This window comes from Dermochelys coriacea, chromosome 1, assembly GCF_009764565.3.
Source record: "Dermochelys coriacea isolate rDerCor1 chromosome 1, rDerCor1.pri.v4, whole genome shotgun sequence".
NCBI lineage: Eukaryota > Metazoa > Chordata > Testudines > Dermochelyidae > Dermochelys > Dermochelys coriacea.
In genome coordinates this window covers 178,472,385-178,499,645 of record NC_050068.2, presented here as the reverse complement: position 1 = coordinate 178,499,645, position 27,261 = coordinate 178,472,385, and the positions used below count along the sequence as shown (strand labels likewise).

The following is a 27,261-nucleotide window of genomic DNA, read 5'->3' as shown; positions in this document are numbered from 1 at the left end:
AAAGAGCTGGATTATCACAGACCTTACTTGGCTCAGCAGAGGAGAAAGCAGGAGTAACATCCCCATTGCTCCTACGCTTGGCACTGCTCAGTTTTTGACTCTAGCTTCACGGTACCAGAGGCTACTCACCTGATACACTTCCTTGTAAGCAAGGAGTGGGGGATGGAAGAATCCCTGGCACCCCTAGGCTCAAACAGAGCTTCTTTGCTGGCCAGAGTCCCTGGCCAGGTGCATGAGGGAGTGCGGAGGAGTCATCATGATTTGTTCTCTGATCTGGTCTTGGGAAAGTACAGTATTACATGGTGCTCCTAATTTAAGGCAGACTGTAAGGTTGCAAACCAGCACTTAGTTAATGAAGGCAATTCAGACTATTTTGACAAAGAAATTGTTGTAGGCATAAATGAAGAAAGAAACAAAATTTGCAGATGTGTGTGTATAGCTTAGATTGTAAGAAAATGCTGAGATATTATATTACTTAATGAGAGAAATATCACACAAGCACGTAATTACAGATTAATCCAGTTTTTCAAAAATAGGTACATAAAGGTAGGCTCCTAAATTCATACTTATTTAGGCATCTAAATAAGGTACCTAGTTTTTAAAAGTGCTGATCACACAATGCTTGACACTGAGATAAATGGCAGTTGCTGGGTCACTTTTGAAAATCATGTCAATCAGGTACATAAATGGATTTAAGAGCCAAAATTTAGGCTCCTAGTTTTTTTAAATCTTGGCCTATGTCTCAATGCATATGTAAAAACGTTCAGAGTTAGAGTTGTGTGGATAACTCTTATGCATTTTCTGACATTTTAATGCTTAACTGTGAAGTCATAACATTCTCTTAACATATTTTGAATGGAATTTATATGAAGCAAACCTTAACATACTGGAGTTGGTATGAAGATGAATTGATGTGAAAATGAGGTTTCAATAGCATAGCTGGGTTAATAAATTGTGGTATTGACCAAACAAAACAAAACAACAAACTAATACATTACAAATAAATATTGTGTGTCTTTAAAACACCCACTCAAGAGAGTGAAACATAAAAGAGCCTACACTTATTTTAAAAGCAAATGCCTGCCTCCCTGCTCCATCTCTGAGTCAGATTCACCCACATTGGAGCAGGGGGCTATAAATTACACCTTCCTGTGTGAGATGACCAAACTACATCCACAAGGGGAAATGCCAACACTTTCACTCTTTTGGGACTTCTGTTGGGGCCGGGCAGCTTCCATATCCACCAGAGGCTCCATATGAGGCCCACTAGCTGAGGCTACTGAAGATACTCACTGAAATAGTGTATCCCCTACCCACAACCTTCTGGTATAGGGTTGACATCCCCAGTAGGATATGTCCCTGAAGAAGGGAAGTTGTGGCCACTTTCCCCAGATGAAACCTCTAGCAGTTTTTTTGCCTCTGGAGTTTTGTTCCTGGGTTCCCACTAGCTTCCACTGGCAGAAATCCATGGTGAATCTTCCCCAAGAGCATGGCTTTTCAAGTTAATTCTCTGACCTCTAGCATGTATGCTGCCAAGCCCATCATTTCCCCCTGGCATTTGGGTAGAGGATGTGATGAGGGCTGAAGGGGTTTTACTACTATTACACCTGCTGTGCTGGGCTATTTCTGTTATTCTACGTGCGCTGGGTATTTATTTACTGGAGTGGGATGAACAGTCCATTGGATAGCATTCTGTGACATATCCATGTTGTAAATATTTATTTATGCATAAGTGGTCAGAGCATGGGCTTGACCATTGACTGATACAGCCTCTGAGGATGACACCTTGCAGACACCACATCAATGATAGAGGACAAAAGATAGCTAAAGTGAGCTACTAGCCCACTGAGAAACGCTGATACAGCAGGCATTGGCTATACTAGTGATCAACCTGTTGCCCAGGAAGGCTGCTTGTGGCCTGCAGGCCTCTAAATTATTGCCCTTAAAGGTGACCGTGGGAGAAGATTTCCATTTGATTACAAATTGAACTTGTGTTCTCAGGGTCACTCACTGTGATTTTTACACTGAAGTGTTTGAGTCAGCATTGTTGCAGGCAAGGGAAGAAGGAGTAGCTCTGGCTTCCCTATCAGGATGGATAGGAGGTTGGCTGATTCACCCTGAGCCTAGACTGGTGCCTAGTACAAGGTGGCTCCTCTCCCCCACACAGATCAGTTTTGTTTTTAACTTAATGTTGATGCTGCTTAATGTGAGAAAAAAGGTGTAAGTGATCAGACCACTCTGCTTGTTATTATACAGATGCGTAGTTCATTATGTCAAAATCTAAATCCACAAAAAAAAAGTTCTATAATTCAACCCCACACAGTTTGGTTTAATTCACATCCCTCCCATTGTACATCAGTTTTACCTTATACTCCTGGATGATTCCATTTTGATGATCTGGTGGGGGAGGGTCCCAGGAAATGCTGATGCTTGTGCTGTTGTGGTTTCCAACTGTCAGAACAGTAACAGACTGCGGAGGGGCACTTGGAGCTGTACCGGATAGAAGGAACAAATAGAAGAATGACATTAGTCCAGTTGCTGGATCATTAATTTTGCTTAAACAGTGTAAGAGCAAGCAGAGAATCTATGAAGTTTGCACTCCCATGGGCTTGCAGATGCATACATTCTTGGGCAATGACAATTATGAAAAATGCCTTTCTGAAGAGAAGCATAGCACACTGAGTGAAAATTCAGTAGTTGTGGCAACACAGAAGCAATGCAAATCACTCTTCTTTTATTTATTGAGTTTAGCATTTCTCAAGTTTATGATTAGAATTAGTCTCAGACTTATATTCATTTTCTTATACACACAGTTGTGACTGCATACATAAATTAAATCTGCTAACTCAGATTGCCCTAAGCATTGTTCTGATCCCCCTATCCCCACTGCCCCTCTATGATCTAATATTGCCTAGTGATGAATAGAAGGGGATATTTTTAAAGACACATATCCTTAAGGTATTTAAATGTAGGATATTCCAGTTTTTGCCTAGCTAAAGAGTTAAAACACATGGGGCTTTAATCTCACTCACACTGCCAGAGAAATGGTCATATATATTGTTACTCCTTTTGATTTGATGGATTAGCCGAAATGTTGGAGCCTTGTGGGTTGTCCCACTTAGGAGGATAAATTGATGATGGAGTCAGGTATTTCTCTGAAGCAACCCTGTTTATTTACTAAGAATATAAGTGCTCAGACCTCTCCGGGACAGATCAGGAATCAAACAATCAGACAAATGACAATTTCTTTGCTCACAGTTCCAAGCCTCTTTCACACAGCACTCAGCTCAAAAAAATCTCTCTATCTAAGCTTTTTTCTCAGGACCATGCTCCCAGTGCTCATTCAGGCTGTGCCCCGTCTTTCTGCTCTTCCTCTGTGTAGCCTTTTATTTTGCTTAAAGTGAATTTGGTGTTATAATACACCACCATGGGTTCACCTCTGGTTGCTACAGTTTGAAGCTCAACAGAGTGAAAATTGCCTCTGGTGCTTTTTTCAGACGTGGAGACTCTAGAAACACACAAAGTTCAAGGATAGGGACCACAGACACAATCACAAGTACAAAGTCCTGTCCATACTACAAGTTTTATTAAAGCAATAAGTAAAGTTACAGTTACCCATGAATATAGAAATCCTACAAAAACCCATGCAATAATTATAACTGCAGTCATACACATCCTAAAAAAATATTCTAAGGTCTGATGGACTTCTCAATAGATGATCATTGCTAGAGGGATGGTTCCTGCTGGTGGGATGAGATCATTCCTTGGGTTTTCCCACTTTTACCCAATCATGGAACCCTCTTTTATATTGTAATTCTTACTACACCTAACTCCTTGTACATATGCATGAAGGTGCCCTCTTTTCCTTATCTGTTCTTCCACATCCCATGACTATTGGAGTGCCCCATTTTTCATAGGGTGTTCTTAGTTCCTCTTATTCTCATTAGCATCTACGTACAACATGTAGCCTGCGGTCAAGATAGACATTCAGAGATGTTACAATTAGGTGTCCAGTGGTTTTGGACAATACATTGCAGTCTATTATGATCTACTTTTCCGTAACATCACATTGGCACATCTTTACAGTAATCTTGTGACTTTACCGCACAGGGTTATTCTCAGTTCACCCACTCCTGTCAAGTGTTCTCAAGCCTACGGCCTAGTATAGCTAAACTAACATTTTACAGGTGTCAGCCTGCAGGGCTTGCATTCTAGCCATGCTTTACTTATACACATAATACACAGTCATCACTTCTAAATACTTATCAATCTTATACTTGTATAATCCTACAATTTATTTCTATTTAGCATATATTAATTATCTATGAAATAGCATCTGAACTGACCATAACATCACATAATACAATGATCAAGGGATGATAAAATGAACCAATTGGCTACATCTGTAACCTTTTGTGGTGTGCATCTCTCTCACATGCATCCCCACTCAAAATAACAAAACTCCTCCAACCATACAGTTCAAATTTCTGAATGACCTCACTTGTGCCATTTTTGTAGGTGGTGACATGTGCCTCTGTTTTGTTTGAGGCCCCTATTGTTTCAGCTACCTGGTTCCATAAAGAAGTTTAATTGCATCTTAAAACTATTTTACATGAAAGGCGGCAGTTAGGTTCCCTCTGCTTCAATGATATTGAACCCAACCCATACAAATATCCACCTCTTCTTTTCCCTGGGCTGTTCCTGTTCTGCTCCATCATCTACTCTTGTCCTGCTGCTTTTTGCATGTTTAATCACTTGAGGGTATTGAAAATTTATGACATCTCATTCTTTTGCAGTCTCTCTTCCCATGTCCATGCCCCAGATAAAGTGATTTGTGTTATTAAGACATTTCCCTGGGAAAGAATGTCAACACCTTTAGCATGACACTTTTATTCCTCAAGCGAGAATCTGTGAAGTGCAGGATCCCCCATTTTTTAAAGATATTATGGTAGAGACTACAGTATCAATTTCACAGCATCATTAGCATTTTCATTAGAGTACCCACTGGCATTCCATGCACCTCTCACTCTTGCTGTGATGCCAAGTTCTGAAAGCCTTAGAAACCTCTAGGTCCAGGGTTTTCTCTGGTACATTTCTGTTATGTTAAACAAAAAATTCACTGAGGTCCAGGATTTCCAACTGAAGCCTTTTCCCTCAGTTTTCTCCTCTAGCTCCTGTATTCCTGTCCATAAAGGACCTGGTTCATTTTGTTGCTCCATTAGTTCTGAGGGCACCAAAATTCTGGAAAAGTCCTTTCATTATTGGGTTTTCCTGATTGCTTAAACACCCTTGGGCCATGGTTCCCTGAAAAGTGGGCCCAAAGTCACCCGCATCTCCCTACTCATCTTTTGGTCTTCCCTGGCTTTCAGTGCCTGGGTTACCCAAAAGCCCCAGTAGCCTCAGGACAGATGGGATATCAGGATCACTCAAGTTTTCTGAGTCAATTCAGGATTCATTAGTTTTTCCTATGGCTTCTCCACTACACCTGATGCTTTTCAGAATATGACCTACAAATCTGGATCCAGGAATTTAAACTAAACTCCTTTTAGTGACTGTAATGGGGGGATCTCACTTCTTGAGACCCTTTTTCATGCCTGGAACCATCTGTAGGCTGCCAGCTGACCTCGGTGGGGCTTCAGTGGCTTGGCCCTCCAGCCAAGTCAAAGACCAAATGAAACCCTTCTGGGATAGTAAACAGTTCAATAAATGAACAGTACTACTGCCTTCACCAGGGTCTTCAGCCCCAGCTCTGGACCCTTTAAATTCAGCCCTGTGTTCAGGTTCTCAAATAAGCTATGTCCCCTTCTTCGTGTTTATGCCACTGTGGCTGGTAGAGGAACGTGGGACCTCCGACTACTTTGGGTTCCAACTCAGGGACCTTATACATAGCTGTCACAAAGTCCTCAATTTCAGTTTGTTGTTGTTTCTTCCCTGGGCTGCTTCCTACTAAGACACCCCCCCCTTTTTTTTTTTGCTTCACTCTTATCTCAGGGTCAAGGTTCTTAGTCCTCTCTCTCTCTCCCCCTGCAAACCCAGCTATGCAAATGCAGCCAGCACCAAACTCTGGCTATCCCTTGAGCACCTGTGGTCAGAGAGGAGAACCCACACTTGCCTCTCTTGTCCCAGCCAGGAATTGACCTGCTAAGGCCCGGCAGTTCCTTTTATCTGTGCCTGCTGGGTTCTGATTGGCTACTTCTGTGAAAACTCTCAAAGCAGGCCTGGAGGACCCACCTACATTGCATTTTCCGTCTGAGCTCACTGCTGGCCTGGGATATCTTTGTATCCCTAATCAGTATCTCTTGACCTTCACAAGCTCTCTGAATGCATGAACCTGGAGGCCACCTCCCTCCATAACCATCCTCTGTCGGGGTCTCCATTGCAGAACCTATTCCCTTTCTGCCTTCCCAATACCACCTACTGGTGTGGCCTCCCTTACTGGTACTGTTTTCTATACTTAATGCCACACCCTTGCCCTGAGGTGGAAGAGTCCCCCACAAGTGTGAGGCCACTTCACTTTTGTAGGCCCTAGGGTTCTTCACACAAAGCTCCTCTTATCTACTTTCCTAACTGCCACCTCCTATCCCCTAGCTGTAGGAATATCCTGCTTGACCTCTTCAAAGGGACTGCTCTGACCTGGGATTCTTCTCCATAGCCCTCAGGACTTTAACTTTCCCCATATGGTTCAAAAATAGTATGATAGAAAGCATTCTGGAATTCTTGCCAAACTTCCTTGTTGTTGCTCTATCATGTTGTTCACTAGCAGCAGGTTGGCTGTGGTATCCTCTTCTCTTATGGTTGTCATCTTCTTCTGCTCTTGCGCTGCTGCCTGTTGTTGTTGCAGGATCCACAGGAGTGCCACCATCTTTCCCTTCGTTCAGGGTCTGGTCTGAAAATCCCACTTCTAGAACCAAATGGGGCCCTCACCTCTTGATTGACTCCAAGCAGCTAAGTGTGGTACCACAGTCCTTTACTCGCCCATGGCAGTGTAGTGGTCTCTAAGGGATTGCAGTAGCTGATATAACTTGAGAAGCACTTAAGTTGCTCTAAGTTACTCCAGGGGCAAATTGGCCCCTGGCCAACCCAAATCAGTGAAGCAGAAAGGTGGCCTAGAACTACTTTCCTCAACCATGCTGAGTATAAAATGGGTGCAGCTGAAGACTAGGACCTAAGTTTTGTAGCATTTGAAACAGAACTAAGCCACATAATAAAAACAGTATCAATTTTAAAAAAAACCATTGTTCTTTAACAACAAAAAAGTAAATAAACATATGCATACCTGATTCTAAAAGAAAATGAATAATAAATGCATGAACCTGGAGGCCATCTCTCTCTATAACCATCCTCCTTTGGGGTCTCCATTCCTGAACTATTCCCTTTCTCTCTTTCTGATACCACTTACTGTTAGGGCTTCCCACACTGGTACTGTCTTCTATACCTAACACCACACCCTTACACCTTTATTATTATTATAATGGCAGAGATTAAAACTAAGATGCTTATCCTCTTTGCATTAAAATATAAAGTACTGTTTTGCTGAAATACATTCACTTCCTTCTTTAACATGTATAACATTCATTTTTATACAAAAATACACGATGCATATGGAAAGATAATACATCACATATATATACACTGTACAAACATATGTAGAGATAGAGAACTGGGCAAATACTGCAAGATATTTTTGAAAAATATTCATTTAAAAAAAAACCTTTAGTTCAACTGTATTCATTTCTTCTTTGAGTTTATATTTTATGAATATTATAGTGAATTAATTTATTGGAACTAATGTTAATGGAAATAGCAAATTTCAAGAGGATATAGAATACTATTAATGGAAAGTGAAATTAATAAATGCATTCAGAAGCCTCGAGTCAGTCTAATCCAAACAGCAAGTGGACACTATGAAAACAGTGTCCAATGAACACTAAACAAGAGAGCTCAAGTTTAGAATACCATACATTTGCAATGAACAGGTCACCAACAACACACAGACCTAATCCTAATTTTAGGATTATTTGTGAACAAACAACCAGAAAATTATCAAATATGGTATCCATTATTATTTGTCCAGTTCTCTCTTTTGTGTGTGTGTTTGTGTGTGAGTAGACAGTCCTGACTTCTCTCTCTATGATAATACTGCTCTGTTGGCTGGCACCATAAATTAAACCACTTGTCTGACAGTGCTGTAGTTATTAAATAGATCGCACTGAAAAATAACATTTTTAAAACTGTTTTCTCATTTCCCTTGCTGCTGGCTTGTGGAGAACACCTTGCCTGATTCTTGACAGGTCAATTATTCCAGTGCTCAGCTTCTTGCTACTGATATGAAAGCACCCAAATCACTGCTCATCTTTTCCAGATGCAACCAAACAGAATTCCATTTGTTACTTTCACAAGGCCAAAGAGGTAGGAGATGAATGGATACTGAATTGTAACAAATGTCTGATCTAGAGGAAATGGCTAACTGTGGTGAAATTGATTTTTGGAGGTAGGCCTCAGAAGTAACATTCTATGTAAAATTAAATCCAGTAAAAAATTGAAACTTCTTTTTGGTAGTACATTGCCTTTGCCAAAACTATATATTTTGATGTTGCAAAAATATACAGTATTCACAGCACTCTTCCAAATGCTTTCTCTAAAGATAGTATAACTGACTTTTTCAAAAGTCAGGTCTGAAAAGTCTGATTTTCAAAACAGAATCAGATGTCAATGCAGTAAGTGTGATACCTTTAAAAATACTACTCCTTTTATGTATGAATGAGAAGTAACTCTTATTCACCAAACATTGATTTGGGACTATCTTTACAAAAGTATGAGCAGCAAGGTAATTACAAAGATAACTGGAAGAATCCAAGGAAATGGCCATTGAAATACACTCACTAATTTTCTCACGGAAGCTTTTCTTACCTATTGGTGCTTTGATAGAAAAAAAGTCTATCACACAAGCAGTTAAATACTGTGGGGGTTGGGGAATCTTTTGTAGTGGTTGACATTTGACAGGTGGCAACTATTTGTTTTTCTGAAGAAAACACTAGTCAAGAGAGTGGCTGAAGGTTAGACTAGTATACACATGGGCTGTGACTTTAACATATCCGTAGGCAAGGAAAGTTCTAAAAATCTTTACTGTGTAGAAAGTTATTCCACAAGAAAAAGTGGCCTTTAAAGTAGGAAATTACCTGACAGGTTCTGCTGGGAGATGAGGGTTACAAATGAAAATGTCACTCCTGAAGTACTTTACAGAAATAGACTACAGATACAAAGCCTTTTTTTCTTTTTTAGTGAGTCTTAATTTAACTTTAGCAGGAGACACTTAGATGAACTTAATAAACTACAAAAATCAATTGAGAATGGACAAGGATAAAATCCTCTAGTGAGGGGTAGAAAAATCCTACAGTTAAATTCTAGCAAAGCAATTTTAACCTAGTAAGCTTTTTCCAATGTTCTTGTTTTAAACTTTTAAAACAAGCTTTGTTCATACTACAGTGAAGCTAATCTTTACTGAACAATTTAGGATTTATGATCTAATCAAAGCAATGGGAGTCAGGCATTCCCAAATTCTGAACTTGCCTTTGCCAATGATTCCCTCTATGATCTCAAACAAGTCATAGAACCCTCAGTTTCTCCATCTGCAAAACAGGGACAGCAACTATCTAACTCACAACACTGATCCCAGGCTTGGTTACTTAACTGTTGGCTAATTAAGTAACGATAACATGGTTTGAAGGTGAAAAGTATAATAGTACTAAATAATAATAACAACAACAACAACTATGATGATGACATGTTCCATTCCAAGATCTCAAAGGATGCTGCAATCATTATTGAATTAACTTCCTCACAACACCCTGTGAGCAATGGAAATCATATAGACCCATACTTGAATTATAAAAAACCTTAGGCTCAGAAAGATTACAGTCAAGATTTAAAAAAAAATAGATGCCCATTTGGAAAGTCTTGGCCTACATTTCTTGCCTAAGGCTTCAAAAGAAGTCTGTGGCCGAGCCAGGAAGATAACCCAGATCTCTTGATTCCAGGCTTGTAGTTTGGCTACAAGACCATCCAAGAGATGCCAATGGTGGCTCAGATACTATGGAAATAGGGATGATTAGATAAAGAGATAGGCAGATTTTTTAAAAAAATGCTGGGGGCAGGGGAATAGTTATGTCAAAGCCAACTTAGTTTCTCTTCTTTTTACACTCCAGACAACTCTAAAAGCATCTCTTTCTAAGCAGAACAATACATCTATGTTGCATGATGTCCAGAGGATTGTTTCTTCATTTCAGTGTTATACTATGGTTGATAATTCTGTATCGTATGCATGTTCTGATCTGTGTTTTAAGGATATTTTCCTGACACTGAGAAACGGACAACTGGTTTCATTGTGTTTAGCACCACAGAGAGTTGCTTCAAGAATAGTGTGCTACTTGGACAATTAATTTGTACACTAATTAAAGGCAGTATTGGGAGTCCTTCACCCATCATCTTCTCCTAGCCATGTCATCCATCTATGTTATTTCCACTTAGAAAAGAATGGCTATTATTACTCAGTCATCTGCAAAAGGTTTCTCTACTTGCAAACCATGGACCAGTGTCTGCTGCACCAGCAGCCTAGATACTTTAAAGGAAATGCTGTTGCAGAGCATGTGTCAGAAACCCAAAACTGCTTGCTGCCCATATTGAAGAGACAAAAGCTAACTCTTCTGAAGAAGAGAGGCATAGGACTGGCCAGTTCAGACCCCATAATATTATACCAGCCAAATAGATTGTTAGGTGAAATCCTAAAGCCAGCTTTTCATGCAACACAGAAAAATCTTCAGTGAATTATGTATAGACATTTTGGAAACTAATTAGAACAAAATTATTTGCACAGTCTTCACAGTGAACACAATGATTTCCCCTTTGAGACAAGATGGGGAAGCCAGTTGCTTCTTTTGACAATTATACTAACCTTCTTCAGTAGTACGGGCAGACTTTGATTCACCATCCATTCCTTGGAACTCATTGAAATAGGGTCGAACTTTAATTTCATAAGAAACCCCTTTTTTCAAGTTGTTGAGGACAGCACTGCGCTCAGTGGGGACTTTCACATCCAAATTCTGCCATGCCATTGGAGAAGAAAGGCCTGATGTTTGGCGATACATTACTCGATAGCCTTGAATAAACTGGGATTGGCGGTCAACCTGGAAATGGTATTAATTGGCACATTAATACACAAGTTAAAGTACATGATCCATAATCCAATAATGAAACCAAAAAGGCTACCTACTGTATTGATGTGTTTATGTCAAACAGCAAAACAGTCAGTTGCCTGTGTTACTGACTTCCTTTAAATCTAAAATTAAAACTTCTTGTGGATTACTGTCATTTCACTTAATATTTTTAAAGTGGTGTAAATCTCTCTCTCATTGTTCCCTTTACTTTTTCTCATTAGATATAATGATACAACCACCTACATCTCAAAGCATAACATAAATAACAAAAATCATAAGTAGATAATTTTCTAGCAATTTGTCATAATGAGTATTGCATGTAAAGCAATTAAAACTAACTTGGCTAGTGATGTGCTGAAATATGAAAAGAAAGGAAAAACAATTTATTTTCAAAAAAGTACAAAGCTTTGAAGAGGTACTATATGCTTTTAGCTAGTCCATTACTTGGCTTATGGATGGTCCTCTCATGAGATATTCAGGAAAGCAAAATAAATATAGACAGATGCAGAAAAAACAATGACCAAGAAAATGTGTTGTTTCCTGTGTTCCTACACTAACCAGTCTATTTGCATTCTGAAGTTACAAAGCACTCATGCCATCAGATGGGGATTGAATGTTGTTGTTGTTTGTATTTAATTTGTTGCCATGCAAACAGAATTCAAGTTTGAGGTTGTATACAGTAATATAACAAATCTATCCTGTCTTTCAAAACAATAAACATTACTTGTAATTGAAAGAAAGATAGTTCAAAATGTATTATCTTGAAGTGGCCACAAGCATTTTTATCTGGAAAAAAAGGTAACATATCAAATAACTTTGAGGTATTATACTGTACTGTAACATTTGCACAAATTTGTATTTTAAACTCTAACAGTCAAAAATGTTGCATGCTAAAAGAAGATTTTCACTTCTCAGTTGTCAAGCAAACAGCCAAAGAAAATAATACAATCAGCACATTCTACTTGTAAATTTGGACATATAGCTGACTGGGTTGTTAACTCTAGTCTTATAGCTGAGTTTTGACAAGAACGATTTCCTTCACCCTCTTGACAGCTTGCTAACTCATCAAAGATTTTCCAGAATTAGAGCTATGCTTGTTCGGGCTATGTCAAGAATAAGTGGGTCCAATACTGAAGGCACAAACCAAGATCTTCTGACTATCACTACCTTTACTATACCTTCACTTACTAGTCATTAAGTTCTTCAGTTCTTAGAACAATAAAAAAAAACAGAACAAGCAAGAAGAAATCTTAATTTACAAGAGCAAAGAAAAAATGTCTTTAATCAAAATTGTCACTGTTAAAAACCTTGCAACATATGTTACAAAAACATTAAGCTTGCATTTTATAAACTTTTCTACATTCACTTTAAGTGAATTTATGCACTGAAAGACGACCATAACTCACAATAATAGCTTGTTAATACTGAAAGAATCAAGCTGTGTTTTTAAGAAGAACATTAAGCAGCTGTTTCCAGATGAAGGGAGTCTGTAAATCAGGGTAAATTGTTTTTATCCATGTTTGACTTTCATTAATTAAATGTTTTACAGATGTAAAGACATTATGACCCTCACGTTTACTACAAAACACAGTATTAACTCCTTTGCATACTTTATAACATATCATCTTCACCTAAACTGAAGTATATGGCTAAACTGTTAAATAATCCAAAACTAATTTTAAATTAGATTTCTCTCTGCACTGCAGAAAAATACAATGTTACTTTTAATTTGACTTTTTTTTTTGCATCTTTTTTTTTGAATCTTTAAGAACTGATGGGTGCAAAGAATTGTCAAAAAGGGAAAATTTAAAAAATATTACGCTGAAAATCAGTAGGTTGTGTATAACCCACCCACACAGAGTACATCTAATAATGAATTGAAGGCTCATAAAGCTGCATACAATAAAACTATAACTATTAATTTGGATCACCAGATTTTAGCCATTAAATATCTTCAATTCTGAAGTGTAAGGTATTGCAGGCATTCACTATACTACTAAATACTGAGAACAGAAGACCTTGCTAACCATTTTATAACATGCTCAATAGTGCAACTGAAAAAACACCATCTATAGTGTTATTATTTTACTAGTAGTGTGTGCTTATGCACTGCCACCTGAAACACCATGACTTATTGTTAATGTCATGTATTTGGGCCAGACTGTGGGTGGCCGCACAATCATATGCAAGGAGAATAAGGGAGGACACAAGGAAACACTTCCCTTTTCTTGTACTTCACAGGATCCAGTCACAGACTACTCCTAGTTAATACAGATAGCAATGCTATCCACCCCAAAAGAGCTGAAGAGGAGGTGGATCTAAGGGCAACTTTCTTCCTTCAAACGAGAGGGTGCATATGCCTTCAAGGGGCTTATAACCTGGTACCAGAGAATAATTGCTGGTGGGCTGCTGCTATACACTGCCCCCGATATCATGTGGTACCTTAAAAAGGCACAATTGATCTGTATGTCATGATGACTATTTGGTAGAGGAAATAACTGTAATACCAATCAGAGTTTCCTACACAGGGTAGGCAATCAACATTAGATTTTGTACTGAACTGACATGTTTGTTTTACCTACTAATAGGACCAGTTAACATACACGAGTGAAACTCTGTGCACTATTAGCACTAGTTACAGATACATTTCTATGGAACAGAAAACTGCCTTTTCCAGATCTACGCACATTACCACCAAATGGTGTATGGATTCTAAACCCATTAGATTATACTATTAGGCTATTCAGGTATTAAAAATACGGCACAGAAATTCATCACTTAGCCAACCCTGTAGTTATGGCTTCCTGGGGACGAGCCCACTAAGCCGCAGTCTAAAGACACTCAATTTGTATGTAAATTCTCCTCTTAGAATATCCTGAATAAGATACTACTTATAATTATGCCAATAGCAATTCTCCATCTGGGCGGAATAACTTGCGAGTTTGGTCACGGCTACTATACATCTCAATCTGTGCCAAATTCAGCAGGAAGAATTCACCATAACCTTGGAAATTCACAATAATTCATACCTGGCCAGAATATCCATAAAGGCTGGATGCAGGATCCTAGTCTGCTCTGAAATAACTCAAAAGACACTACTCCTGAAGTTTGCAGTGGGATACTCTTAATATTTAAAGGGCTGCTCATAATTTCTTATCTCTGCCACTCCTTTTTGAAATCCATGGAGTTTACTTGCATAACTATGGGATGGGCAGCCAGCTGGCTCCCTCTCTCAGTTCCTTGCTTCCTGGCTCCCATGCTGTGTGTGAGTCCGTGTCTTATGCTGTGCACAGTGTGTGACTGAAAGCAGAGGAGTGAGGGGCAGTGAGATGAATTAGAATCAGTCAGCTGGTTCATCCACCTGTCTAATATCATCAGAACCAACTTTCTAACACTCCATGGAAAGCACAGGGGTTGGAGAGAGAAGAAAGACTTTATAGGGACCAGGTGAGCTCTTGGCGGAGAGGGAAAACAATATTGTGGAACAGAAGAGAAGAAATGAAAAGAGTATGAATGCAGAGTGGACCAGGGCAGAGGAATTAAGCTGCATTCTTGAAGTGATGTAACAGCAGGAGGGTGCCGCATTAGAACTGGTCTTTTTTTTTTTTTTTTTGGTCAAAACAGTTTTCTGTTGGAAAATGCCATTAAGACCAAACCAAATTTTTTTGTGAAACTATCATATTTGAGAAAATTTCACGGGAGGGAGCAGGTAAAAAAGTCCCATTTTGCCATTTTTAGAACAGATCGTTTCAATTTTTTGTTTTGAATCAACTTTTTGTTTTGAAACAACTTTTTGTTTCATTTTAAATTTTAAAAATGTAAATTACAAATGGTCAAAATTGAAACAAATTGTTCTGAATTCATCACAATGAAAGAATTTAGTTGACCCAAAACAAAAATGCAGAAAATATGTTTTTTTAAAAAATAAAATCAATATTTGGACTTTTGGTCCCAAATTGAGATGAAAGTTTTTTGGAATCTATTTTTTTTTTGTGGAATGGAAAATCCATTTTCCGATAGATCAGCTGAGCTCTGATACCATTACAACGAAAAATGAAGGGAAACATAAAAAGAATCAGCAACATAGGTCCTAACCCAGTAAAATGGCAGAGATCTTTTTCAGAATTGTATAACGTTTCCATCATGTGTTTTGTCTACATATATAAATTATTTCAGACAGCAGAGTTTACTCATCATTTCCTGACATTTAGAAATGTATCCTCTGTAATGGAATGCTCAAACTATATTATAATGTACAGCCACTAGGTGACACCACTTATAACATACCTCACTTGAGCTGGTAATGGCTATAGGCAGTAATGCATTCATGTATCTCATAGAGCAGTGGTTCTCAAACTAGGGGTGCCGCTTGTTCAGGAAAAGCCCCCGGCCGGCCGGGCAGGTTTGTTTACCTGTCGCATCTGCAGGTTCGGCCGATCGCGGCTCCCACTGGCTGCGATTCGCTTCTCCTGGCCAATGGGGGCGGTGGGAAGTGGCGCAGGCCGAGGGACGTACTGGCCGCCATTTCCCGCAGCCCCCATTGGCCTGGAGCAGCGAACCGCGGCCAGTGAGAGCCACGATTGGCCGAACCTGAGGATGCGACAGGTAAACAAACCGGCCCGGCCCGCCAGGGGCTTTCCCTGAACAAGCGGCACCCCTAATTTGAGAACCACTGTCATAGAAAACACATCTCTTGTCTCACTCTCAAAATGACGGAAGCTCTGTAGCCATGATGGAAGCCTGACATGCTAGTAGCAGCCCTGCAACCTGCCATGTACAAGGAGTACATGACATCCTCATTTGGGCATTTAATCAAACCCCAATAAAGAACATTTTTAAAAGAAAGTATCATAAACACCTTCAATGGTGACCAGATCTGAGCAAATAATTCATAATGAAAAATGTATTGGACTCATGTAGGCTCTTCTTCTTGTCACAGGCCACCCATGAGCAGACAACCATTTCTTAAATATATTTGTTATTCAAAATTATTCAACGTCTTGCCATTTTTTAAGCATGTGTTCTAATCATGTCCAGCTCACTGGACATGATTTATTTGTGCTGTGTTGGTTAGTTATGATTAGTCAGACAAGTCACATACTATACTTTCCATTCTCTTATTACATGAGTGTGCAAGTATAACCCACACACCTCCTGGGTGTGGTGCTCTGGCCCATCTAGTAGCACTGAGACTACTTAGAGAAAGATTAATGAGTCTACTCTACAGCCTTAGCTAAGAGGCATATGGCTTTTAGTCATGCAGTAGAGGCTCATGCACTAAGCTTCATAGGTCCCAGGTTTGATCCTGCCCACCCACAATGAGGGTCTGTCGGTGTTACACAAGCACAGCTGATGTGAATTCTCACACACATGGTGTCATGGATCCACAGGATCAGTGATTCTTCCTAGATTTTAAACAATCCTTTGAAGGAATCACTTCAGTGTTTCAAGGGGTCCTTAAGGATTGGCCACACAGCCTCAGCACCTCCAAGACTGAGCCTCTGTGCCGCAGCACTCCTGTTTCTGCCCAGTGAATCCAACTGAGACAGTCTCCAAACAGAAGCTTTTTTTTTCCTCTTCAGGGATCAACACACCTCAGCAAGTATTTGCAGTGAAACCAAGCAACTTTTCCAGAACAGAGCAGGGTTTATTAGTCAACTGGAAAACAGCACTGGGAAGCCCCTAGGTTAATATAGAGAAGCAAATCTGAAGACAAGTTAAGACTGGCCAACATCAGGGCTCTACCCAGTAAAGCTGTTGTGGAATCCATTTTGGCTGCCTATCTCTCTGTCCCTTTCTCTCTTGTTCCAGATGCATGTGTTTTGTATCTCTTTGAGCTCAGCTCCTAACACATCCACCTGATGCCCTTCCCCTTCATTCTACCACTTGGAATCTTTGCTTGGCTTCCCTGTAGAGAGGCCAGTTTTTTAATGCTTTTTACCAACATGGTAGTAATCCCTAGTCCAGTAAGTCACTGCCATGCTTATCATTCATAAATGTATTGCAGAAAATTCCAATTTTGTCACACACAGGAATGTGAAATTCAGTTTCCACAAATACTTGTGCCTGTGACTTTAAGATTTGCTTTACGCAAATATTTGTGCCAGTACAACTCTGTTACTTAAATGTGTACATGAAGAGACATAAATCTGACTCCTCACAGCCTCAGTTAGGGACATCATGTGCTACATTTTCTTAATATGCCCCCTGTTTTACTGTCAACTCTGCATAGACAGATCCCAGTGCCGGTATAGAGCCCTACTGAAGACTTTAGAGGTGTAAGAGATGCATCTGCATAAAGCTCATAGTGGGATCAGGTCCAACATGTTTTCTTAAAACAACCCTGACTCAAAATGTTAAAGTGTGTGTGTACATTCCCTATAATTTCACTTTCTTTTTGACAACCAAAGGAAATAAACAGTTTGAAAAACAACAAAATTTTGGAAAGATAATGTTCCCTATTCACCCATCTGTAATAATTAAACCTAGCAGAAAGCTCAAAAATACTTCCCAGGTACACTGATTCCTTTGTTTAAAAGTTTTCATTTCCAAATTTGCTCCAGTTCAACTTCTCCTTTAAGTCCCATATAATTATAGAAATGTAGGGCTAGAAAGGACTTCGAGAAGTTATCTAGTCCATCCACCTGAGCTGAGGCAGGATCAAGTATACCTAGACCATTCCTGACAGGAGTTTGTCTAATCTGTTCTTAAAAACCTCCAAAGCTGGGGATTCCACAATCTCCCTTAGAAGCCTATTTCAGAATTTAACTGCCCTTGCTTTTGGATCCGTTATAGGTGGAGCTGGTAAGCTTTTGTTAAGGTTACCTATCCACTACAAGATCCTGTTTTCAGTTGCGTATAATATTGCCAAACTCTATGAATTTCTCCATATCAAAGGTCTGACTCAAACTGAATTTTTTGGAAAGTTTCTGCTAAAATGGTTCACCTGTTTCCAAGGACGACATTAGGAAAATAATACATTGATTTGCTCATGTTAAAAAATTCATACAAATGCTTATTTGAGAACTTCCAATCCCTCCTTCACACAATGGACGTAAATCTGTGGAACTCGTTGCCAAAGGGATGTTGTGAAGGCCAAAACTATAATGGGGTTCAAACTAGATTTAGATACATTCATGGAACATAGGTCCATCAATGGCTATTAGCCAAAATGGTCAGGGATACAATCCATACTCTGGGTATCCCTAATCTCTGATTGCCAGAAGCTGGGAGTGGACGATAGGGGATGGATCACTCAATGATTGCCTGTTCTGGTCTTTCCTCTCTGGAGCACCTGGCTTTGGTGACTGTCAGAAGACAGGATAGTGAATCAGATGGACAACTGGTCTCCCAGTATGGCCGTTCTTATGAAGCAGGGATTTGAACATTTGGCAGAGAGGTGAGTTACCCCCATGTCAGGGACATGCCTTTCACTCATAAAAAATAAAACAAAAAGAGCCATCCAAGTTTGGCCAACTTTTAAGACTTCAAAAAAATCTCAGTTTGTACATGGGCAGTAAAACTTGTTAGAGATTGGCAGCTAAGTTCTCTGACAATGCCAACTGCACTCAGCATTGTACAACCTTTCCCAGCTCCTGTGTGCTGACAAGACTGTGGGTGCCCACCATTACAGGGCAACAGAGCATACTATAACCCATAATTACAGAGCAAAGTGAGACTTTCCCTGAAATTGGGCTTCCTGTCCGGCAGGGGCTGCAGTGGCACTAGGCACAGGAACCGGGAGCAGAGAGATTGTCTCTCTTTGGCTCTCAATGCTCTCTCTATTGCAATCCAGCCTGCATGGAAGAGATGGAGAAAGCCACCTGACTAGAAGGCAGAGGTGTATGGAGTGTTTGTGGGGGGGAGGGGTTTGAAATGGATAGAGAGGGGTGCAGGAGACAGAGGGTGGTGAGGATAAAAGGAGGAGGGGAGCAGGAGCCATTGGGGGATATAGTAGCGGTTGACTGGAGCAGAGAGGAAGGGGAGGGATTGGAGGGTATATACAGAAGTAGAGGGGACAGGGGACTGGTGTAGAGGGGAATGAAGGGTAGAAGTCAGGATGGTGGGATAAATAGAAGAGGGAGAGGGAGGAAGGAACCAGGAGGGAGTGGATAGGAGCCAGAGTAGAGTGGGGCAGTAGCCAGGGCATGGAAGGTGGGCTAGATGCAGAGGAGAAAGAGGGCAGGAGCTGGGAGGAGGGAAGAGAGGCCAGATAGTTTTAAAGGGGGAGGGTGGAAGGAAGTGGTATCAGGGGGTTGATTGGAGAGGGAGTGGGGAACAGAAGTGAAGAGTTAGGGATTGCTAGATAGGCACAAGTGGGGAGGGCAGAGCACAGGGAGCTGGGGTGGGGGAGCAGAGAGGAACAGAGAGTGGCTGGAGGCACAGGGCAGAAGGGTCTATAATCATTAGAACACACTCCCCTCTAGGCCCTGGAATTGAACCCAGGAGTCCTGAATCTCCGCATTCCTCTTCTGTTAGCAAATAGATGTGAAATTTACTGACCAAGTATGTATCTCATTCCCCTCTAGCAGCTGATACCTACATAGGATAAGAGTCTTTTATAATGCTACTAATAATTCCCTAGCTCAAACGGTAGAAGTGTGGAGGTAAAGGTGATACCCTGTTGATGTCCTAAATTGAGGATCCATATGGTTCCACCTTATAGATTTTTTTGCATTTGTTTTAAAATTAATTAATACATTACATCCAAAGTCAAGTACTCAACAGTTAGGAAAAGCCAGAAGTAAGGTTGCCTCCTGTGCAAGCTTAATTTGGGCCTCTTTACACTCTTTAACTACTTGATCATCTACTATGTTTTTCACCAGACATCTGCCTCATTCAGTGCACAGGGATGGACCTGCTCTGAGGATGATTCAGGGTTTTGTAGTGAAGGAAACTGTTGTCTAAAGGACCCCTGCTTTATGTGATGCAGAAGGTGGAAGGTGTGTAATGAATGAGGCAAGGGATTGCAGGAAGATAAAGAAGGGTCTCATGGTTACAGAAAGCTGAATGCTGCCCTGGGGATTTGGATTTGGATTCTATCTGTAACTTTGCCACAGAGCTCCTTTATGATGTTGGAGAGGTACCTTACCAGAATTTTCACAGTTGGCCACTACTGGCATGTTCCTCAATTTCTGGGTACCCAAACAACCACACATGGGGCCAGATTTGTATTAGTGCTGAGCCCTCACAACTAAAACTGAAGTCAATTGGATCTGTGCTTTGAATGTATAAAAATGATATAAACTCTGAAAAATCAGGTACAAAGTTGTTTCAAGTTGAGCACACAAAATTGGTGGACACTTTTGATAATTTTGGCTTCAATATCTTGTGTGTCTCAATTCCCCATGTAGATAGTGGAAATAAAGATACCATCTAATCTGACAGGCATGTTGTGAAAATAAATTAATTAATGTTTGTGAAGCACTCAGATACTATGGTGAGAGCACTATAGCAGCACCCAGGAGGAAACTAATAATTTTGTATTCGGTACAGGGTTTGGATGGTGTGGATTAAATAAAGCCTGGGGGCATTCTTTGAATAAAGAAGATAAAAAGAAATATTGAACAACTACCCATTCCCTGAATGAGGCAGGGGTCCTGTGGAAAAAATACTATGTGACCATGTAATTAAAGCCTGTATCAGGGGGCCAAGTAAGTTGCAAGGGTGACTTTAATTCTGCTATTTCCTAACTTTTGAGGGCTTAATTTTGCAGTTTCAGACTTCTTTTGACATAGATATTTGAATGCAATATACATATAAAGTTTGCAAATCACACAATTGTTATTTCTGAAAAATATTTCTGGAATTTCAAGTCCTGATTTGGAACAGAGGAGACAATTTCAGAATAATTTTAAAAATCTGTAACAACAGAACTCAAAGAAGGGGAATGACTGATGCCACCTTGCCAGCAGTCAGAATGGTAGAAAGGCATCTAGGTGGACTATCACCTAGAAAGTATCTGAATTTCAAACAGGCATTTCCAAAAGGGAAAGAGTCATGATTCTTTTGGCATCTGTCTCCTTTTGGATGCTAGCTCTGCTGGATCTTTATGTTACATTAATAAAGTTGGCTTTACTTTCTGAATAGTGTGGTTGCTATCCCGGAGACTGTGATTAATTAAATGGTTTTGTCTTGATTGCTAGAAAATTTCTAATTAGCAGCACTAACTCCCTCCTCCCCCTCCACACACACACACTCCCAAATCTCTTCCTTACTTAGGGCAATTCTGATGTATCACTGGTGGGCATTGTGTGCTTGTTAGATGGTGTAGGGTTACTGCTTTTCACGTCAAGGCATCTAGCAAAAAATCTGATATAAATCATAAAAATTTGTATTTTCCTTATGAAAAACAGGATAGGCACCAATGTGAGAGTTTGTTCACATTATTTCATTTCTTCCTGGTGGAAAGAATGAGTGTGTCTGGCTCAAACTGCACTCCATTGTGTATTCAGAAGCCCTATTTTACTAGGACCTCCATTTTGTATTTGATGAACACATCTAACCTTGCCCAAGGCAAGCCTGTTTAAATGCATTCCTGATAGCTATCCTGCCCAGGAAAGGCTCTTGACGTTTCACTGAAGGACTGTTACACAGAAGCCAAGGGGACTACCAACTGGGGTATCAACTTTGAATAATTAACTACTGACCCACCCCCATGGAACAAAGGGTTTTCTGCATAGGTGCCTTACTGAGGGAGGGGCTGGAGCTTTTCAGCTGAGCACATGGCAAAAGGAGACAGAGACTGTATTTAAGAAGAGCTGCTGCTCTGAGTTGGAGGCCAACCATCGCCACATGTAAGCAGGACTGGCTGAAGAGAGAGAGGGCAGGAGAGACTCCACCCAGCCTGAAATGCTAACAGACTTCAGACTCATGGAAGAGGTGAGGCTCTTAAATGATGAGGGTGTGTCTGAGGATATTTGTTGTTCTTCAGACTAAGGTCTGTAAATTTCTGGAGTAAAGGTACATGGTTAAGAAATTTCTTTGCTTAGACTATGTTCCTTGCTTTACAGCCACGTTGTCTCTGAAGGGTTTAGACTAGAAGCCCAGTTGACCGCAACATCAGTGGAGCTCTGGGGAAGCAGTGTAACCATTTGGGGGTTTCACGAGGCAGAGCTCTGGGGACTTCAGAGTGGCTGGATTGCAAAGTCCCACATCCCAAAGAAGGGTGTCTGAAAAAGTCTGAGCCTCGAAAAGCCCCTTACAGAGCCAGAGCTGAGACCAGTCACTAGTCTCTGACCAGACCCAATTGTCTTGGAAGCACATCAGACCCTTCAACTGGATCCACTTTCAACAGATTGGTGACCATAAAACCTGGTCCAGTACCCCTCTGTAACACCTGGCTCTGTGGATCATATGCATGAAGATACTAACTGCCCTGTTTAGGCATAAATTCTCCCCCTGTGCCAATCCAGACTAGCAGGGCTTGTTACAAAGGCATTATGTGAGGACTGGAGATAAATGGGTTCCCCCATTCCCAGCCTTTGAGATGCAGTGAAACATTTCCAATATCCCTCTGAAAAAGGAAAGTCAGTGAACTCCCCATTCTATTCCAAGCCTGTCTCTGTCCTCCCCCAGTCCCAAACCTGTATGAACAGGGATGTGGCATGAGTAGGGCCCTACCAAATCCATGGTCCATTTTGGTCAATTTCATGGTCATAAGATTTGAAAAATCGTTAATTTCATGATTTCAGCTATTTAAATCCAAAATTTCACAGTGTTATAATTGTAGGGATCCTGAGCCAAAAAGGATTTGTGTGTGTGTGGGGGGGAGGTGCCAAAAGGTTTTTGTAGGGGGGTTGCAGTACTGCTATGCTTACTTCGGCGCTGCTACTGGTGTCGGCGCTGTGTTCAGAGCTGACTGGCCAGGAGCCCAGCTCTGAAGGCAGAGCCGCTGCCAGCAGCAGCACAGAAGTAAGGATGGCATGGTATGGTATTGCCACCCTTACTTCTGTTCTGCTGCTGCCTTCAGAGCTTGGCCCTTGGTCAGAAGGTGCCACTCTTTGGCCGCCCAGCTCTAAAGGCAGCATTGCAGAAGTAAGGGTGGCATGATATGGTATTGCTACCCTTATTTCTGCGCTGCTGCTGGTGGGGTGCTACCTTCAGAACTGGGCAGCCGGACAACAGCCACCACTTTCCAGTTCTGATGGCAGGGCAGAAGTAAGGGTGGCAATTCCGCGACCTTCCTAAAATAGCCTTGCCACCACACCCGACCCTCCTGCCCGCAACCCCTTTTTGAATCAGGACCCCCCATTTTAGAAACACTGGTCTCCCCTGTGAAATCTCTATAGTCCAGGGTAAAAGCACTCAAAAGACCAGATTTCACGGGGGAGACAATATTTCATGGCACGTGATGCATTTTTCATGGCTGTGAATTTGGTAGGGCCCTAAGTCTGAGTCCCCACCAAGCCAAGCTCTGCAGTGCAAAGGCAATAAGCCTTACATCAGTGCTGCAAAATTCACCATCCACTGCCTCCCCGCCCTCCCCCGCCCCCACATACACACATCTCATCTTCTGGGACACCTCTTCTCTTTTATACTCATTAGCTGCTGGCTGTAGTTACACTGCATGTGTAAACAAAAAATACTGTGACCAGTGCCTGGATCCCTGCAGCAGCATATATAAAATAATAATTCAAGCCTTATGCACTACTGTGGTGCTTAGTCCACTCTCCCCTCTCTGGTATTCCCCTCCACAGGGTAAATGCCTGAAGAATGAAGCACTCATTTGTGGTGTGTAGTGCCCTAGAAAATCTCTGCTTCTGTGGTTACAAATCCCTTCCCTGAAGTGCCAGGAAAAGAAATGTAGCATTTTGAAAGCTACATATGATAAACTTAGTCCTTGGGAGATCTAACCCAATAGTCTGACCTCTTAAACAGAGATATTGTAGGTAATGTCAAAGAGATTCAGGCCTTCCATAATCCATCAGGTGAAGTTAGAGCTTGTGCTATAGAATGAAATACCATTACATACTTACACCATACATTATCAGCATGCACATCTGTCTACAAGTGCCTTGTAGGAAGATCATTATTGCAAGTAAAGCTTACCAGATAATGGGGCATTGTGGTGGGAGGTCCCCATGGATTGAAGTAGAGAGAGATTATGAAAACATCAATTTATCCTTAATTCTGATACTTAATTTTGCTTATTACACTCAGTTTACACACTGAAGAATAGTGTAAATATCAGTCACATTTTTGCATTATGGGTCGAGACGCATTCTGCTAAAAAGATCCTCTCTGTCAGTCAGTTAACATGCTTTGTCTTACATGTGAAGCTTCTGAACCGGATTGACTTTAACAAAGACAGATAGACACAAAGAAAGAGCGGGGGAAAAAAAGAAATAATCCATTTAGCACATTGTTCATTGTCTGTACAATGTTAGCTTATCTGGGCCCACTTGTACTACGGTCAGACTTGGGTTTTCCAGGGCTGAGAAAGAATTGCAGGGACAAGCAAACAAGATTAAAGCTGTCAATGAAAGGTAGCAATGAGAGAAATCTTACTGTCCAGGTGACTTGAACTGTAGTGGGTGTCAGCACAACAGGATTATGTAGCCGTACAATGACGTCTCCTAGCTCTTTCTGGACTTGCCTGTGATCCACGCCTTGTGCTGGTGGGCTGATATCTGCCAGGCCAACCACAGACACAAAATTATTATTTTAATAAGAAGCCTCACTTGTATAATTAATTCATTAGGAGGACTGAAAAATGTAATGTGCTGGGTTAAAATAGTCTTAGTTTGTATCACTTTCAAAAACAATGCAGCAGATAAGATTGAACTATGAACCCTGAAAAGCATTCACTGACATAAACAAACACCACATGTTCTATTACTTAGGCAATTAGAAAACATTCCTATTTAGGCCAAATAGTCATTTAAAACATTATTTTCCCTAGCAGCTAATGAGTGATTGGTGAGATGCCATATTCACATGCTTTGAAATATTCAGATGATAACAGTCTTCACGTGCCAGTGTTCCTGAAGGTCTAGAACACAGCTAGTTTGTATAATTTAAGCAAATGATATTGCAGAAGCTGAATACGTACATTGGCTTATTTTTAAACTGTGTATGTTACACTCATTATGCTTCTTCAAATTTTCCCTCCTTTTCAATATGCATTTCAATTTCCTCTCCTTTTCAGTTTGACACCATGAGAGTTAGAAAGTGAGAGAAGCCAGGGAACCATACTAAAAATAGCAATTTCCTGTTATTTAAGCCTATTCCGCTATAGAAAATTTATACATTTTCCAGGTGTTCATCTCTGAAAATGGGATAAAGTTTTGAGGTCAAATTGCCCCTTCTCACATAAAAAAGACATCGGAGAAAACTTCCACTAGGATTACCTTGCAGAGATTAGTCCAAATCATGCCTTCAACAGGAGGGTGAGGAAGGAAAACATGGATTCCCCCACCTGAAACCAGGTAGGTTCCAAGTGGCTCTGTGTAAGGCCAGGGCAATCTGTGTGGAGGCTCCATCCCACCACACCAATCTGGCTCTGCTCCCTGGCAATAGTGGCCCTCAAAGATTTCCATGGTGCTATGTAGAAAAAGTTATGCAACCTGAAACTGTATTGTCTTTTCTGTGTGTGGCCTCAAAATGTGAATCCCTCTAGTCTTGCCTCTGGTCTACCCACTCATTCCCCATCCTATTCACATTTCCTCTGAGACTACCCATCTGCATTCCATATCTAAGAACAGGCCCCTGACTATCTGGAGAAGGATCTGGTAGGTCAGTGCTGAAGAGATGACTGAATCACCCTTCTGCTCAGACAAGTGGCTTTCTGTGTGTGTATCTAGTGCGGGGTGAATTGGCTACCTAGTATGCAGCACTGTGAGAAACACTTCTCTGTCCCAATGTTTTCAAAATTCCACATATTCAAATATTGGGCCTCATAGTCCTCTCCACAACACAGCATGGAGGGGAGCAAGTCAGCATAGATACCTCCCTAGAGCTATGAAAGGAGTAGTGCATCTTCACCACATTCTTCCCAAACTTGCCCTTGGAAAGAATTGAGGATTCCTCCCAAGAGATGCACTAGGAATCTGGGGGGTTTGAGGAGTTATTCCGGGTTAAGAGTCAGAGAGGAGCCACTGAACATGGCACACGTCTATCTGCACACCACAGAATTCCCAGTGGAAATCCATGTAGGAGTTACTGCTACTGGAAACCATCACTATGGTGTCTGCTTTCTTTCGTGAAGGGCAGGCAGTTGGGGCACAGGCAGGGTGCTCAGATTCAATTACTTCACAAAAGTTATGCTCCTAGAAGAGAAAGAGGGCCAAGAGGCCTGCTACAAAGTAGATGAGCATACATGAGTTCTGCTCAGATTTCCCAGATGATCCACTGGAGCCACTGGTTTAACTGACCACACCTACTTCCCCATATATGCTGCCTCAAACTCTTACCTCACAAAGGGAAGACTCAAACAAGGTGGCATTTTTTCTGTCTGATGGGTTCATGTATGGGAGAGTAATATGTGGCCCTTTGTTCTCTTAATAGGAAAAACATTATTGTAAAGTAGAGATAATACTGCTCTTAAAAAAGAAAAACATTCAAAGCATGTCTCAGATACCTCAGTCCTCAGGATTTAGATCAAAATCTAGTTTTCATAGTCCAGATTTCAGCTTCATATTTTGAGCAATATTATGGGTTTTGATTCACCAAAGAGACTCTATTTACACAAGCTTCCTATTGACTTTCAAATGTGTGAATATAATCCAAAGGGAATATAATCCATATCTGGAAAAGTTAGCAATGGTATGAAGTGGTGTGCTAAGCAAAATATGCCTATTCAAAGTGAGTGAAAAAGAAAAAGGCAGACAGATATTAAGATAAATTTGTAACAGAGCAACTCAGACTTGTTTATTGAAAGGTAACTTATACTAACTACAAAACACTTTTATACTTAGTATAAAACAATTCCCATAGCTACACATGATTACATCTTAGAACATATTATACTCTATCTATGGTACAGAACCAACAGCGTGCTACGATTATATTCCCTTTGGGAGGGTAAAAATATATTGTGTATACAGTG

At 40.7% G+C, this 27,261-nt stretch overlaps 1 protein-coding gene across 26 annotated transcripts in view; it reads right to left on the bottom strand.

Annotated features, from left to right (window-relative positions):
- The window catches only part of ROBO2 (roundabout guidance receptor 2), a 1,574,290-nt gene that overhangs the window by 77,748 nt on the left and 1,469,281 nt on the right, over nt 1–27,261 (bottom strand). For all 26 annotated transcript variants that reach the window (XM_043509447.1, XM_043509509.1, XM_038413374.2 and 23 more), the window contains 3 exons: nt 24,723–24,844; nt 10,952–11,183; nt 2,366–2,490 (listed from right to left, as the gene is read on the bottom strand). In XM_043509447.1, the coding sequence (XP_043365382.1) occupies nt 2,366–2,490; nt 10,952–11,183; nt 24,723–24,844 (479 nt within the window). The remainder of the gene's footprint in view (nt 1–2,365; nt 2,491–10,951; nt 11,184–24,722; nt 24,845–27,261) is intronic.